Source organism: Dipteris shenzhenensis, chromosome 11 (assembly GCF_047967505.1).
Source record: "Dipteris shenzhenensis isolate YYH24624 ecotype China chromosome 11, Dip_SZ_1.0, whole genome shotgun sequence".
Taxonomy (NCBI): domain Eukaryota; kingdom Viridiplantae; phylum Streptophyta; class Polypodiopsida; order Gleicheniales; family Dipteridaceae; genus Dipteris; species Dipteris shenzhenensis.
The window spans coordinates 8,350,062-8,367,968 of NC_141606.1; the positions used below are offsets into that span (position 1 = coordinate 8,350,062).

Genomic DNA, 17,907 nt, shown 5'->3' on the forward strand with positions numbered 1-17,907 from the left:
TAGTTTTTTCAAAAATAAATATATATGCCCTACATACACATGCATGCCATGCTACAAGAATTGTTTTCCCCAACTAAAAGCAATGCAAAGGATTAACTGAGATCCAAAATAAAAATCTCCTAAAAAGCATTAAATGTAGAGACTTATAACTAAAACCTAAAATCTTTTTCTTGAAATTAAAGGCTTTGGAGGGAGGCCCCTACCTCGTTGTAGACAGATTGTGTAAAAGAAGAAAAATGACTTTGCCGAGCTTGTATGAATGCACAAAAAAAATGGCAAGCTTCTGCACATGACTTTGTTGAGAGTGTATGTAAAAACCATGGCAAGCTTATGTACATACATTTATATTAGCTATCTATCTTTGAGAGGTAGAATTGTAAAATCACACAACTGATTACAAATGTTGAACTAGCAATAGTTGATAATTAAAATTCCTTTGATTCTCCATAGTTTTTGTCATTGGCAAATAGAGTTTGTAGATGTTGTGAGCAAGCTAACTATGTGAGCTATGTGGTTATCGCCTCTATGTGGATCAATGGATATGGATGCTTTTGTAGACGATGCAACACCTTTTATCAATCATAGATCATATGTCATGCTAAGCACCCTATGATAGTAAAGCTACGTTGCAAGCTGACCATCGCCTTGGATTTCAATATCACTGCTAATGCACCTACATAAAGCATGAAAGGACAATTAATGATTACTTGTTTTGAGGAGGTGGGACCATATATTGAAATCCTAGGTATGTTGCCCCATTTGCCATGGCTAATAAAGACTCCCCTAGGCTTTGAGAGTTTCCATGAAGTTTCATTGGACTTGTCATAGGAATGGGGTCTCTCATCAATCAAATATCAATGCTATTTCACGTGGGAGCTTGCTTTAAAGTTGGAACCTCTGCATTGATTAAGAGTTGAATAAGAAGGTAAAGGTGGCACATATAGGTAGAGTATAAGATTTGTGTGCACAATAGACGAGTGGAGTGGTGGGAATAACGGTCTTCAAGACATTTTGGTGGGGGGGATCTCATGGTTGGAAGAAAGTATTCAAGAAGAGTGAGGATATTCTAAAAGCAAGGACATGATTGGACACTACAAGGTGATTAGGCACCTCAAGGTGAGATGGTTGGGTAGTTTATGTCATGCCACGTATTGGTTGGTGTGGCCATTTCTTATTTGTTTGTATCAAGTAAAAGGTCCAAAGGAGCTTGAAAAACATTTATGGAGGCTTTGGTAATATGTTGACACATTGAATTGATTTTTGTTGATAGTAAATGTGGACACTCAGTTAGTCAAAGAGTTTATAAATCCTTTATAAGCATTTAACTACATATGATCGTGATAACAATAGCGATTCACTAAACGGCTTGGGCAACATTTCAAGTAATAAGAGAGTTTGAATATTGCTAGGATTGCCCTAAGGGGACACTATTGGAAACATTTTGGTTTCCTTAAGGCCTGACTTAATGACTCTAGCTCCATGGAGATATTTAATAGGTTGCAAATTGCTTTCTAGAGTTCTAACTTCAACATGTGCATGGTGTATTCTGGAGTTTCTACTTCTACTTTCTTCGTTTTGTGCATGGTGGTTGTGGCACGCTCTGGGCACCTCATCCCCTCAATATAATCCTTCTCATTTGCATTGAATATCGAAAGTGTTAAAGGTTGATGAGTCATTCGAGAAGCCTTGGACCACACTCCAAGAGGGATGAGCCTCTAATTTTTTATTTCAAAAACGAAGAAGTTAAAAGAAAAGCCTTGAAACAATTGAGAGCATGCATCAAACTTTTGGGCACTTGAAAGGGCTAGTTTAGATGGGCAATGTTTCTATCCTCCGATAAGATGCCCCTAAATCTCATAATGACCTCACTTTTCACAATGAAAAAAGTAGTCCTATTAAAATTTATAACTGGAACAAAGCATTATGGCCCTTTAATGAAAAGAAGAGTAGTTGAGGTAGCACTGAAGAAAGGCAACCTTTTATGCTCATAACAACTAACACAAAATTAAATGCTAAGCTACTTTCTAATATAGTCACCTTGACCCCAAAAAAAAAGGAAAACGAACCCTCAACCGGGATTAGCCAAAGAACCTAGTACTTTCCTTAGAGTCTTAGAGGCCATCTATACTAGCTTCCCACCACGGTCCAAGGCATTGAAGACATAGAAAACTTGCACCATCGACTCCTTTGTCAGACCATCCTGGATGTATGGGGTGCTCAAGGGTACCCCCAGACCACCTTCCCTACATCTTCCCTTATATGGATTGCCGGACTTCACTCTTGCCAATTGCAAACTTCAAATCTTCCAGTTGCAATTCAACTCTTTATATTTTTGCTTGGGTTTTACTAGCTTCAAGCAACAGCAACAATTGCACGTTGACGACCCCTTGCCCATTGTCAGGGCTTATCGAGACCAAAGATGCTTTCCATTTAGCATGTAGCCCTCCACGAGGGACCTCTCTTGGACCAAATGACAATGAAGTAGCTGTCAAATTTAGGCACATTAGAGTGTGAGAAAGTTTTCCCATGGCATCTAACCATGGATGAGCTAGCAGTCTCATTAATGCTCCTCTCCATTACGTCACACGAATGCTGGTTATTTCTTGGATTTGGAGCCTGCAAACTTATGATGTTTTGAAATTTGGGCTTCCAACAATCTTCCTTGAAGTGCCTGAAATATAAAATGAGCCTTGTAGCTCTATTGTGTCATAAATGTTCATTCAACAAAAAATACATCTACTTCATACATGGAAAAAGGAAAGGTTTGTGCATTTCTCCTTTTTCATTGTTGGTAATTGACAAAGGAACACCTGAATGAAAACGAAAAGATGTCAAATTCACAGAGTGCAAGGTCCATGTTTCTGTAAATGTGTTGTGTATCTATGTGTGTTTCCCGAAAACCCCAAAATGAGCAAGCTCATAGGTGTTTCTATGTTTGTGTACATGTGTGTGTGGCTCCATGTACTCTTGTGCTCCATGTACTCCATGTGCTCCATGTACTCTTGTGCTCTCTTAAGAGCACTTGATCCTCTAAAAAGCCAAGAAGCAAATTTCTCCTTGTGCCAAAAAGCTTCACCCTTTATTAAAAGCTTCACCGGGTATTCCTCTCATTCATTTGTAGGATTGCCCAAAAGGTTTGGAAGTGGAAGGAGCGTATACAAATTGCACTTTCCCTCGTCATTTTTACTTGTCACCCTTTTAATTCAGCCTCTCATGATAGTCAATCGCGTTCCCGCAGCAGATGGTTCATCTCCTTCGTTGTGCCGGAACAATCGGTGCACTTCTCTAACCTCTTTAGCTCTCTCCTCATCTTGCGGGAAGAATCCGTGATTTTCATCTCCTTCCTTTTGGTAAGCATCGTGCAGTTCTTTCCGATTCCGGAACGCATCTGCTTGAAATCGGAATTACACACCTGCATTCCATAGCTCCTCCACTTGTTTGCCTGCTTTCATCGCCTTTGCAGGCCTGGCAAACATGGAGGGACGCCAAAATTCTTCGACATCCGATTTATCTGTAGATACTTCCCCTCTCCTGGGAAGCGCGAACGAGGTCGCCAATGCGTCTGACAGTGGGAGGCTTGTTACAAGAAGAGGGAACCTGTCGCGCGTATTTCGGTTGCTGCGTCGAAGAAGCAGCGGCAGGATAATGAGAGAGCCTTCGGTGCTTGTCAGGGAGACGGCGGCCGAACAACTAGAGGAGCGCCAGAGCGATTGGGCTTATTCGAGGCCTGTTGTCATCCTTGACCTCATCTGGAACTTGGTTTTCGTGACGGTGGCCGCGTCTGTGTTGATATTGAGCAGGCGAGAGCACCCGGACAATCCGCTGAGAGTATGGATCGTAGGATATGCAGCACAATGCTGCATTCACATGATTTGCGTGTGGTTGGAATATCGACGGCGTCATCGACAACTAGCGCAGGGCAGTCCCCAAACTTCTGGCGCATTCTCTAGCTCTAGCTTGGGCTTGCCTTCTGAGACCTCCCACACAGACAGGGAATCCGACCTAACGCTCGACGAAGCCACTTCACATCGCACAAGGTGAAATTGCTTTGGACCCTTATCGTTTCGCGTTGCTTAATGCCAATTTCTTCAGGGTTGGTTAAAGATACTTACTCGTACTGGATTCACCATACATCTTCACAAATTTCCGAGCAATAACAAACGCCGCACGACCTAATTCCTTTGTAAGGACGGTTGCTAAAGGGAAATTCAACCATGAGGACAACCGCCATGGGTTTTCCAAAATCTACCGCCATGGAAATCGTCTGGAACATTTTTTATGCACTCTTGTTATTGGGTTAATTGTTCCACCAGGGGGATCATCCTTCCTCTATTGCTTTAGTGTTTTACATAGTCAATTTCCATGCCTATTCAAATTTAGCCTTCAGGATGTGAACCGCTTTCGCCTTTTCCATCTGAGCATCACCCTTTTGATTTGTCTAACGTCAACAGAACAACCAGCTGTGTTAGATGTGCAAAATTTGAGAGGGGATGCAAAAATTCGATTTAAGAAACTCTTGCTAGAGTTAACACTCGGATAGCAGAGTCGACTGTTTGCAACCCTCAGTCCTCAGTCTCTAGAGAAGGTGAACAAATAAAGAGGACCTCAGTGGAATTCGAAAAAAGAGGAATGAACAACCAACCAACCTCAGAAGAAACAAATGAACAAATAAACAAGTAACAAACCTGATTGCTAATCACTCAAGCGGATGTCCCGGGTTAAGTAGGATTCCGTTCTGTGAACTCATCCTGCTCCAAGACCGACAGTGATAAATAGAAGAGTGATAGAATGAACATGACAAATAGAAGACCGATAGGAATGAAAAGTTTTAGAGCTTGCATGGTAGCACAACACAATAATCTGCACTAGCAAACAACAGAGCTAAGGGAAATACATTTATATTCATGAATGCTTTTGGTTGGACGGTCAGTCATGTCACCTGTCTTGAAGTGTCAGTATCTCATTTGTGTTACCTCTGATGCACTGACTCAGCTTGTCATCCCTTTGGTGATTTGTATTCATCCAACTTGTATGTACAATGCTTCTGAGTTGAACAACTTTCACAGTCTGTTCTCTGATTTGGAAAAATCTGGCTTGCTCAGGTTGCATGCATTGATTTTCATCTGCATGTTCCTCCCTTGTCCAGCGATATTGCAATGAAGGGGGGCAGATTGGAGGAGGGAGAGATAGGAAGGGGGGAAAAGGAGAGAGAAGGGTGGAATGGGGGAAGAGGGAGAGGAAGAGAGAGATTGGGAGAGAAGGAAAGAGGGAGAGATAGAGAGAGATTGGGAGAGAGAGTGTAGGCAGCACGTAGGAGGGAGAAGAAGGGAGTAGATAGGAATTAGAAGTCACATAAAAAAGTACATAGTAGGGGGTGGATGGGGACTTATATAGTCCCTCCACATTTTCCTTCTAAAGGACCTCTAACGTGGCCCTTTTTCCCTTCATTACAGCCATCCCTTCCCATAGAATTTTGCCTCAAAATTTCACAGCATGGCTGTCCAAAAGTGCAGCAAACAGCCACTACTAATCAATCCGGTAGGAGATAGGGGCGGTCCTGGACAATGCTTTCTGGCTGCCATGAATTTTCATCCTCAGGGAGTCTCAGCCACTTGATAAGATATTACGTAGGCCTTGTTTCGGAGTACATGGTTTTTGAAACCCACGATGCGCTCCGGAACATAGAGGATGTGGCCCTCTTCATCCATAGGTGGCAACTCTGGAAGAACATGGACATGCTGTCCAACATGTGGTTTCAGCAAAGTCAGCAAAGACACATGGAAAACATCATAGATCTTGGAGGTATTGGGTAGCTCCAACTGATATGCTACCTCTCCAACCTTGCGGATGATCGTGTAAGGACCATAATACCTATGAGCAAGCTTTGTGTTGGTATTACCTTTCAGCGAGGCATAATGGTTCTTATGGAGACGCAAATGTACATAATCTCCCTCTTTGAAAGACAAATATCTCCTACGTTCATCAAATATCTCCTATGTTCATCCACATATTTCTTCTGCTTGGCTTGCACATCCTGCATATTCCTTTTTACCAACTGTAGAAGGGCATCCATCCTTTCCAAGTCATCCCGTGCTTGCTGATTTTTCACAGCCATGTCAGCAATCGAAGAAGGCATCCCAACTTGCATCCGTACATTGTCTCAGATAATGGAGAGATGCTTGGTACTGTTGTAGCAAAATTCAGCAAGTGAACCATTTATCCCAAGACTTCTGAGTATCATGACAAACATGCCTCAAATATTCCTCCACCCATTTGTTCACCCTTTCCGACTATCCATCAGTCTCAGGATGGTAAGTAGTGCTAGGTGTGAATAAAGTAGTAAATATCTCTTGCCTCAAGTGACCCATAAACTTTGCATCTTTGTCACTGACAATTTCTTGAGGTAAACCATGATGCTTAAAGACATGTTCAATGAATTGCCAAGCAACTTGTGATGCTGAATACCAGGTCTTAGTGGGTATGAAATGGGCTTGTTTTGTCATTCTTTCCACCATAACAAAAATGCCTTCCCTACAGAAGGCAATTCTGTGCCCTTTGGAATGGGTAATGGCTGCAAGAGACCTGCGGGTTTTGCTGTCCACTTTCTTATGTTGGCAAGGCAAACATTCAGCCATGTATAAAACCACATCTCTCCACATGCCTTCCCAGGTAAAGCTTTGCTTGATTCTTTCATATGTTTTAGTGATACCCGCATGTCCAGCCATGAGAGAGGAGTGCATTTCTTGCAAAACCAACTGGTGGTATTTTGAGTCTGGCACTAAATAAATCGTGTCTTGGCACCACAATAGCCCATTATGCAATTTGAAATCCGGATGACCCTGGCTAGAAGGCTTCTACAAATCTGAAAATATGAGACCTGCCTTAGAATTCTGCATATACTCTTCTTGAATGCCATGAATCCACTCCTGATATATGGTAGAGATAGGAGACAAATTGCAAGCCCACATCTTGGACAAGGCATGTGCAACCACATTTTCCTTCCCTTTTCTATACTTAATGTCGAAATCATAGGATTGGACTACAGCCAACCATCTCTTTTGCTTATATGACGAAGAATCTAAGTGTCCTATGATCTGTTTTCACCTTAATTTTACTTCTATACAGATAGTGGTGCCATTTCTTGAAAGCATGCAAGATAGTCAGCATCTCTTGATCATAAATATGCAAATTGAGTTCTTTAGCATCAAACTTCGTGCTTTCAAAGGCTATTACCCCGTGTTCTTGCCTCAGAACGGCCCCCAATCCTTTGCCACTAGCATCTGCCTCCACAATGAGAGGACACGAAAAATCAGGGCATACCAAGATAGGTGCATGAGTGAGAGCAAATTTCAGGTCCTCAAAGCTGTGTTGTGCTTCCTTTGACCACCCAAAAGGATCCTTCGTTAAGAGGTCAGTAAGAGGAGCCGCCCTCTTGGCAAATTTGCAAATAAAGCGCCTGTAGAAGTAAGCAAGACCTAAAAATCCTCTCAACTCGGTGGGATTTTGTGGCTGTGGCCAATCTTTGATGCATTTCACCTTTGCAGGATCCACCCAAATGCCACGTCTACTCACAATATGCCCCAGGTACTCAACCTCCTTTGCCATAAAAGTGCATTTGCTGGCTTTTGCATAAAGCTGATGCATCCTAAAAATTTTGCAGCTTTCAAGGCTGATTTGCAGCAAGCATTTGCTGGCTTTTGCATAAAGCTGATGGATCCTAAAAATTTTGCAGCTTTCAAGGCTGATTTGCAGCAGATTTTTGAAATGTCAGACATGGGACAGCTCCACTATTATTTGGGCATTCAGTTTGCTCATGTTGAGGGGGGTATCATGATGTCTCAGTCCAAGTATATTGGACAGCTCCTTGATCGTTTTCAGTTTGAGGATTGCAAGCCAATTTCTACTCCAGTGGACCCCAGCTTCAAATTCTCAGCTCATGATGGGAGCCCACCATGTGATATCACTCTTTATTAGCAGGCTGTTGGATGCCTTATTTATTTATGTCACACCAGACCTGACTTACAGTATGCAGTATCTCAGCTCAGCAGATTCATGCACATGAGTTCACAGCATTGGCAGGCAGTGAAGAGAGTCTTCAGATATCTCAGAGGCACTCAGATTTAGCCCTCTTCTATGGTGATTAGGGTTCACTTACCATGCATGCTTACACGGACAGTGATTGGGCAGGATGTTCCGACACCAGAGTGTCACATACTGGCAATTGTTTTTTGCTTGGCAATTCATGTATCTCTTGGCTCAGGAAGAAGCAACCAACAGTTGCCACATCTAGCTGTGAGGCTGAGTACAGGGCAGCTTTCACTGCTACAGTAGAGTGTGTTTGGCTTAGACAGTTACTTACAAATCTTGGTATTTGCCAGACATCCTCCACTATTGTCTACACTGACAGCCAGAGTGCTTTGGCCATTGCGCGTAACCCAGTGTTTCATGCGCGTACCAAGCATATTGAAGTTTATTATCATTATGTTCGGGAGCGGTTGTCAGTAGGAGACATAGAGTTGTCCTATCTTCCCACAGAGGACAACATAGCAGATATGTTTACAAAGGCACTTCCTCGTCCCAAGTTCGAAGTCTTTCGACAGGCTTTATACTTGGTTCCCTTTGTTACATGATTTAACATCCCTTGTACATTCATAAGTGGCTATATCCTTTTGGATGAACATGTGCCACCATGACCAGAAAATACCAGGTATTCAAAGACATTTCCAGTTGTGGTGTTAGTGCCTTTTAGGCCACATAGGACACTTAGTCCTATGTGACACTTAGGACACTTATCCTAGGTCTAGGTACTTGTACCTTGTACTTCTCTTTTTCCTATTATCTGTTAGAAACGAGAGATAGTGAGAGAGCAGGAAGCACTTTTCTCTGGCTCTCGCACTCTCCAATATAATGACCTGGCTTCTTGCAGTAATGACAGATGCCCTTCTTTTTTTGCTTGTTTATATCACCTTGTGCCTTATAAGAAGGCTGTCCAGAATCGGCTTTATGCTGATGTGTGGGCTGATGTGCATGTGGCTTATGCTGCCCTTTACCCTTGGTCTTGAACTTAGAGAGCATAGCATGCTCGCCAGCCCGGGTTGCCATATTCTTGCGTGTTTGTTCCTCCTGCAACAGAAGTCCTACCAACTTGTGAAAGGAGAGAGGATTGCTGCCCCCCCTCAATGACAAATTCAGCGAGGTGTGGAAACCAAGATAGGATTCAGGAAGAGAGTTCAGAGTGGTGGAGATCATCTCTGAATCCGGAATGACTTCATCAATGTTCAGCAATTGTTCCCTGAGATCCTGAAGCTTCGTGAGGTGAGAATTCATGGAATCTCCCTCCTCCATATGTGTATGGGAAAGTTCTCGCTTCAGAAAGGAAACTCTAGCATCGTTTCTTGCTGCAAACATACTCTCCAGTATTACCCAAGCTGCCATAGATGTCTTGCATGACCGAATATGAGGTATAATGAACCTCTTGACAGAAAGAGAAACTACTGAGGGAGAATGTGCATCTCTAGAGTCCCATCTTTTCTGCTCTGTTGTGGGAGCTCCTGGAGCGGCTGCTCCAATTACTTGTGCTGTATTTGTACCTCTACCCCTGCCTCCAGCTGTAGGAGTGACAGGTATGGGCTTTGTATCTGGTCTTTCTTCATCTCCATTGACATAATCCCAAAGATTTCTGCCAACTAAGATATTTCGAACCATGAAACTCCACAAGGAGTAGTTGGTGCCATCCAACTTATCCTCCTATGTGAGAACCCCGAACACCTCATTTGAGTTGTTCTGTGCCATTTTTGCTAGATAAACTCAGAAATACAGCAAACTGAACAAGTAAAATCCCTTCCTGGGATTTAAGATGCACAAATAAAATGTGCAAAGAAAGATATGCCCACAGTGACAAATATTGTCACAGCCTGTCAAAGTCTCAAAATGCACCACAATGCTCTGTGCAATGCCCAAAAATCTGCAAATAGAATCTGCAAAAGGTGGCAAAAGTCTGCAATTTGACTCGTACTGAGTCCAAAACTGTCTGCAAACTTCTAAACTGTTTCTTTTACCTACAAAATTGAAATTTAAATGCAAAAGCCCCAATTTCTTGTGGAAGATTGCATACAAAAGAGGGCAAATGGTTTGAAAGCCCCAAATGTTTCACAAATTGCACTCTGCCTGCAAAAGCCCCAAATTTCTGCAAGAAATTGCACCTGAAAGGGGCAAATCAACTAAAAGCCCCAAATTTCTGCAATTCTCTGCAAAAAAATGCAAAAGCTCCCAAAATGCAAACCAAACAATGGTTCTCTGCGCAAATGTCTACCAAAAAACACCTTCCAAAGTCCACCTGCAAAGAAAAACTCTGCACGAAGTACGAGCTCCTCAACTTGTACGGAACTGACAGTATGGAAATGTCCGTACGGATGTGTACGGCGAATTTGTACGGATGGCACTGAACTTGTACATAGTGTGCTATACAGGGCCTGTCAGCTCTGCTGTACGGCGACTTGTATGGAGCTCTGTGTACGGATGAAATGTACGGATGTACGGATTCATGTACAGACAATCGATGCAAATCTGCACGGAACTAGTAGTACTGCACAGGTACGGAGTATGTACGGCTGTACGGAACAGTCCGTACGACTTGTATGGACAGCAGCGCAAAGAGCAGCATACTGACGACGAGCTGTAGTACGGAAGTTGTTGGTACGGAACAGCCAGCTATAGCTGTACGGAATGATTCTCAAGTACTTGTACAGGATGTCTGCGTAGGTTGGTACGGGAGCAGTACGGACGAAGTGACGTAGGAGCTGTACGGACGTGATCTGCGAGCAAGGAGCTTGTAGCTGGGAGAGCTTGCGGGCAAGGAGCAGGGAGCAGGGTCTTGCTGCTTTGATACCAAATGTTAGAAACGAGAGATAGTGAGAGAGTAGGAAGCAAGAAAGCTGAACGTAGTGCTTGCAATAGAAGAAGTGACTAATACAAAGAGTGGGATGGGTTTTGTCTAAGTGACAAAACCTTATCCTTCACTAACCGTAGTTAGTGGACTAACTGTGGTTAGGGGGGAAAACCTCTAAATGAGGGAACAGTGCCCCTAACCTACTTATTACATTACATTGGTCACGCTGAATTATAATAATAATTCTAACATTATCCTAGTTTGACGTGATGGCTAATCCATCGACTCTTTTGCAACTTGCACTCTCTCTTTTCAAACGATCCTTCACTAGGAGGTTGCTGCTTCTGATTGCTACAAGCGTGGATAGTTAAGGAAGAAGGAGAACCTTTGGAGGAGGCATTCTGTAGGCGTGGACAGCTTGAGAAGAAGGCGAGCCTTTGAAGGAGGCGTGCCACAAAGTGTGGACAGCTTTGTAGTAGGAGGCGTCGCTAGAGAAGCCTCTTCTTTCTCTCTCTTTTGCAGCCACCCTCTCTTCTCTTCTTTCCCACCTACCTTGTCTTCTCTTCTTCCCCCCCCGCCTCCCTTTTACAAGAGCAAGCCGCTGTTGCCGCCGTCGCCGTCGTCGCCGCCCCCCCTGGGGTTTGTACACGTGGAGATCATGGACAGTGGAGTTCATTTTCTACGAGTAGGGAGCTGTAGGTCACACTGTTGGTGAGTCTTGGGAGTGGATCGTAGACAGTGTTGCTTCCAGGCACATGAACCCTTCTTGACAGCAGATCCAGGACCTTTGGTAGCGGTCAGGTGATATTGGCATTGGTGATAAGTTCACTATACCTCAAGGTGAGGGCAAGTTGAACATCATTCCAAATGGCAGAATGGGGAAGCATAGCTTCCAAGTTCCTGATGTTCCGACTCTTGGTTACCACTTGTTGTTAGTCTATGAAGTTTGCAAGATTGGCAAGCGCGTGATGTTGAAGCTGAGTCATTGGCCATTCGGGACAAAATGAAAGGTTGGGTAGTTTGGGAAGGAGCAGTTGACAACAGGATCTACGAACTCCCCATGCTCTCTTCACTTATCTATGATTTGTGGCATTCTCGAGATGGTGGAGTGGACGTGAAGCCTCAAAGTGCGACTCAAATTGGGGAGGAGATCTAGGCACGAGGAGCTCTACATTAGAGGACATTTGTAACCATGATCTGGGAGCAATCTCATGGAGTGACAAGAAGCAGCCAGCTTTGTCATCAACGGAGGCTGCAAAATGTAGTAGAGTTTTTTGAGTATAATTACTATGAGGAGCATGTTTTCACCTTCCTATCACCACTCTCTCTATAGAGGAAAAGATATTGTTCTCTGCAAGATTTCATTATTTCTTATGTAGACAAATGCTCAAGTAATTTTATCTTCACTTTTAAAAGGCTTTATTTGCAATCTCTACTAGGAGAGGTTAACACTGCAACAAAGACATATGCTAGTTGTTCTATTGTTTGTATTGTAGGGGTCACCTCCCCACCTGCGAGCCCTTAAAAATGAGGACATCGGGGAATTATACCATCAGCATAGGTTAGAGGCCACGTGGACTGACAGGGGCTCAGATTTGAGAGTCTACATTGAGCATAGCTGCTACAATAATTGTTGCAAAGTACAGCAGGGATGTACATAGGCTGTGCGGATGCATGATGGTAGGCTGGAGCAGGTACATGATTGCTGCAGGACAAAAGAAGCTACTGGGGGGCTGGGGCTATCTGTAAGCCTGGCTCCACATAACAGGGAGAAAGCCGAACGAACTCTCTCTTGCTCACTAGTACCTGAACTGATAGAATAATGCACTCAAAGCAAAATTGGAACTGTGGAGTGAGTGTGGGACTCTAAGGGAGGAAATACAATGGGCCCCTGAAGAGGGAAATAATAACTGAAAGAATGTCTTGCCCAATGGGCTGAATACAACTGTTAGTTTGGTTTTTCCAACACCCCCTTATTTTATTATTAATTATTATTCTTTAAATTTTAAAATAAATAAAGAAATAAATAACCAATTATAAAAAATAATGATGATAATTGTTTCCTTCTTTTGCGTTGTATGTGTGAGAGCATATATTTAGACGATGATCTACACCCACCATTGGGCACTAATGATGTCTGTGGGGATGTCATAGTAGCTAGTGTGATGGAGTTTAGCTTGAGATTAAACTACAATATGTGTTGTGCTCTTAGATAATGAGATTGGACATGTCTCTCTCTCTCTTTCTCTCTACACACTTTTTTTTGGGGGTGAAATTTCTCTCTCTACACACATACACACACACACACACACAAGTACTTACACGTTTTGGTCTCTTTCGTTGACACTTCTGTGCAGTCATGTCTAATGCTTAATTTCTTTGAATGCTATTTGTCTACCTTATTGAATTGCAATGTTCTTCATCTTCATGTGATCTCTTGGTTAGTATTTCTTAGCTCGAATATGCATTAGGCTAAGTGTAATAGAGATACCAAAAGGTTTTCAAAGACCACAGTTGTCTATAGCTTGTGGGGGGAAGTTGAAATCAAACTTTATTCTTGATGCAGTGCTTGCTTTTAATCTGATAATAGGGTAAGAATTGTAATCTTAATTTTTTTTAAATGTCATGATTTACTTCATTCATGTGTGCGTCATGTGCACATGCGCATGCAGGCACATATAGTTTTAAAGGTCATTGCTCTCCCACCAAACTTGTGGATGTATTTCGTGTTATGTTTTCTTCTGCAACACATTGTAGACCTGTTGTGTATATAGAAGCATTGATGATTTGTCACAAATTTCACTCATAGCGTAAGTTTTGAATTCAATTTGTCCAGGGATTTTTGCAGGGGAGAAGTTCTTGAATTGATGATCATTCTTTCATATAATGTCTTGTTATCCCTTTGGGTTGTACAGACCCAGGTGGTTCAAATGCTTTGGTCTGACAAGTTTTTTCAAATGGCAGTATTGCTAAACGGATTGAGTCGGTCAATACATCATTTTCGTTTGTGTGGTGGGTAATTGGCTTTTATTGGGCCACAACTGGAAGTCAAGCTGAGAATGCACCTCTTCTTTTTTGGTACGTATAGTTAGTCATTATGATTGTAGTTATGCGTGGTGGATGATAATACGTTTAAAACTTATCTTTTGATTTGTAGTGGTACGTTGCACATGTTTCTGAAAAGTATATTTCTTAAGTTTCATATACAAGTTTTCAACTCCACTGACATATGTTTTCGTCTTTGACAGGCTTTGCGTCATATTCTTGGCATTTGATGTCTTCTTTGTAGTCTTTTGTGTTTCTTTGGCTTGCATCATCGGCATTGCTGTTTGTTGCTGTTTACCTTGCATCATTGCAATATTGTACGCTGTGGCTGAACAGGTTGGTTCCCAATAGTGAACTTAATCTCTCTGTATTTGTAGTTTGTGTTTTAGGCCTTAGTTGCACCGTCTTTCCTAGGACTGCTGGCGGTGTGTACTTTGGCTGTACTCTAGAACAACAAAAATCTGAATTTGTACGATAATATATTCTAGCCTTACAAAGGTACATACAATCATACCAGCGTTACCTATAACCATTTTATTTCCGAAAGTAGATGTTTTTCGAAATGGCAAAAACGAAACGGTTTTAAACTTTGCCTACCGAAACAAATCACTTGAACTTTTAGATCTAAAGAGTCTAGAGCTATCTATCAACAACTCCTTAGCTATAAAATTATATATATCTAGATGAATCTAGGAACATGCCCATACTCATCCTCTGAAAACACAACACATTGCTGATTCAATCTCATGATAGTCACAAGGTTGAAAAGCCACAAACTCCAGCAGGCATAGTAGGGCTAACTACTATGACATCCCCACCAATAGCAGGACTAGCTACTATGACATCGCCACTGCACAATGGCGGGTGTAGATCATAAGATTAAACATATGCATTGTAGTCTGTAGACGGTTCCAAAGGGTGCATTGTCAGAAAAGCACACTCCCGGTTGCCCCTACTAGCTCCACTGCCTCCGCCTTCACCCTCACGCATTGGCTGCCTCTTGTCACCTCCTCCCCTGCCCGTGAGCTGACGCTCCCCTCTCCGCCTCCCCCAATTCCCCTCCGCTTTTGTCCTCGCACATGCCCCCTCCTGTTTGCCTCTTTGTCTCTCTTGGCGTCTGCTTCGCACCACCCCCCGCCTTCTCCTCCTCTTCCCCTTATTTGACCCCGTTTCTCCGCTCTCGTCACCTTCCCTACTCCTCCGTCTCTGCCTCCCTTGAGTCTGATTCGAATAGCCTAAGGGGCGAACAAAGACACTTGAGGGGGAGGTCTTCTTCTATCTTCTTGCAGACCCGATTCTTTCGATTGCCTTCTAGGACTCCCAACCGGTTCACTCCATGCTTAGGATTAAGGGAGGTACCACTTCTCGCCCTCATCATCCCCTTCCGTCTGGAAACAGTGGCGCACTACGCCCTCGTGTGAGTCGTGCCTGGGCTGCATGTTTCATCGTGAAGATGGGTCCTGTGAAGACTTCTCCCAGATATGGCACTATCTCCACTGGTTCAACACCACAATAGGTGAAAGTGAGTCGGTTAGTCACTGCTCGTGAGGTGTTGAAGATCATAACCTTAGTTTTCCCAAGGTTGACCGTCAGATCTCTCTCTCTGCAAAACACCTCTAAGGCCTCCAGATCTCTCTGTAGTCCCTCCGCTGAAGAGGATATGAGGACTATATCATCAGCATATAACAGTATCTGTATGAGGAGATTCCCTAGTGATGAGTCCTCACCACCTATGTGATCTATGAAAGATGTGATCTCATTAATGTAGAGTCGAAAAAGAGTCGGTGAGAGAGGGCAGCCCTGCGTCACCCCAATGGCGCTCTCGACCCACTCCGAAGGCCGCATGGGGCACGGACCCTACCTCTGACTGACTCATATAAGCTCATCACACCCCAAATTAGTATCTCTGGGATCTGCATCTCCTGTAGTCTCTTGATCATGCGGGATCGTGGAACAATGTCGAAGGCCTTTCGAAAGTCTATGAAGCATGTGTAGATTTTCTGATGTCTGGACCTCGCCTCCTCAATGATAGCCCTCAGAGTAAAAATGTGGTCCAGAGTAGAGTGCTACCTCCTGAATCCTGCTTGCCCTAGTGCTCGTTGCCCTCGTGCTTCTGTGTGACTGCTGATCTCTCTCTCGAGCACCGATCCATAGATCTTGGCCAGTGTGTGGCCAATCATGAGGGTACGATAGTTCCCGGTGTCCATGGGGTCTCCTTCTTTGTGTATCGGTACGATAGTAGTGGTGCTTCATGCTGGTGGGAAGCTGTGGCAAATTGCAAGGTTAAACACATGTGTATCTAGAATGTCGGTAAGTCGTGAAACTCATCTACCAAGGTCATGTTGGTGAGGAATTGGAGTTCATAGTCCCTTTGGATTAAACATGCCCAATTCTATTGTAGTGAATTGTGAACAAACTTTCCTCCATGCTATCATTGAGTTCTGTTGCTTGATAGAGACTTTCTTGAACCTTCTTGCATCCCTTTGCATTTGTCGGGTTTTGTCTAGGGGTTAAATTTCCATGTTTTGATATGAGTGAGCTAGGTGAGGTAACATCTTGAGGACTTCCATGTGACATGGAGTTGTGCATTAAAAAGTCATTACTGTCACTCACGTTGTTATGAAACTTTTATCTTTTGCTCTAAAAAGTAACCTGATTGTTTCTTTTTGGGAAAACAATATAAGTTTTGTTTCTTTAGATACTCAATGCTAAATTGGCCACTTGCGGTTCGGTTTTGATTGCGAATCATATCAGTGGCAGTGATGTCTTTCTTCATAAAACATAACTATGAGCATGATGGATTTGTTTCTAGTGGGCCTATAGGATGTGCTACATAGAAATATTAACTATGTATTTTTGTGGAAATAATGAACTGATAAGTACACCTATGGATTTTAAAATAATGCTAGCATTGAAAGCACGGAGTGCTTGAGATGACATTAATTTTTACAATACACTTTCAACTTGTCTATGGACTTGATGTTGATCAAATGGCTGAATTTGATGATTTCATTAACATCTTGTATCTTAAATAATCTAATCATTAATTGCTTTTTACTCTTAAACTCAACAGGAAGGTGCTACAGAAGATGACATCAGCACTTTGCCAAAATTCAAATTTCAACGCACAGGGAATAAAGGTAGTGGGAATTTGGCAGGGCCATCCGGAGGAACTATGATGATGCTTGCTACATCTGGAGCTCTGACGGAGCGTGTTTTGCCTGCTGAAGATGCGGTGAGACATGAGCGGTCAAATAGAGGGTTATAAACATGGATCAATGTAGTATGATGTCCCTTAGAGAGTCTATGATAAACTTATGGATAGTAAGATAAGTAAGATATGCTGAATTCTATGTATTGCATGCTCTCACATTATTAGTGTCTTTTTAATTTTTATATCTTTTTGTTATTTTCATAGTTGCAAACATTTTCTATCTATCCATATATCTTTTTTCCCCCCTCTAAATTTTGCTTGCTTGAAAAATTAAACGTTTTTTCACATTGAATGTAAACATGCATGGACTTATATCTAGACTTGAAACATGATTCTTAGTACATTTTGTGGTGAGCACTTGAAATATGCCTCGTATTTTGTCATTTTGACATTTGCACACACATTTTTGTGTGTTGGTGAAACTAAAATTTGCACGCACACACACTCTCTTTTGGTCTTAGGTGAAATCCGTGTAACTTTATATTCAAGAAGTAGTTCCTAGAAAGGGGAACATGCAAATGCATCAGAAGATGGCATTATAAGACAAGTAGGCAGGAGAATCTAGCTAACGAGCACATAGACAATCATAAAATGCCTTTGTAATGACATCTGGAAGAAATGAAACTTGGGAAAGGTGGGATCACCAAAGACCCTATGATTGCCTTTCTGTCCATGTTTCATTTTTAGATTGTTTATACTCCAGGAGCTCGGAACAGGGTTGTGGATGCTTTATCTAGAAGGCCTAAAGTGAATAATGTCA

General features: G+C 42.6%; 1 protein-coding gene across 3 annotated transcripts in view; it reads left to right on the forward strand.

Moving 5' to 3' along the window:
• Positions 1 to 3,081: 3,081 nt before the first annotated feature.
• LOC147896578 (E3 ubiquitin-protein ligase At1g63170-like) overlaps positions 3,082 to 17,907 on the forward strand; it is a 46,882-nt gene continuing 32,056 nt past the window's right edge. The window contains exons 1-5 of one of the 3 annotated variants that reach the window (XM_087381288.1): positions 3,082 to 3,350; positions 3,464 to 4,037; positions 13,853 to 13,966; positions 14,137 to 14,269; positions 17,007 to 17,168. In XM_087381288.1, the coding sequence (XP_087237414.1) occupies positions 3,475 to 4,037; positions 13,853 to 13,966; positions 14,137 to 14,269; positions 17,007 to 17,168 (972 nt within the window). In that variant the 5' untranslated portion in view covers positions 3,082 to 3,350; positions 3,464 to 3,474. Of the gene's footprint in view, positions 4,038 to 13,852; positions 13,967 to 14,136; positions 14,270 to 17,006; positions 17,169 to 17,907 lie in introns of all 3 variants that reach the window. The other 2 variants (XM_087381287.1, XM_087381289.1) reach the window with 2 other exon arrangements.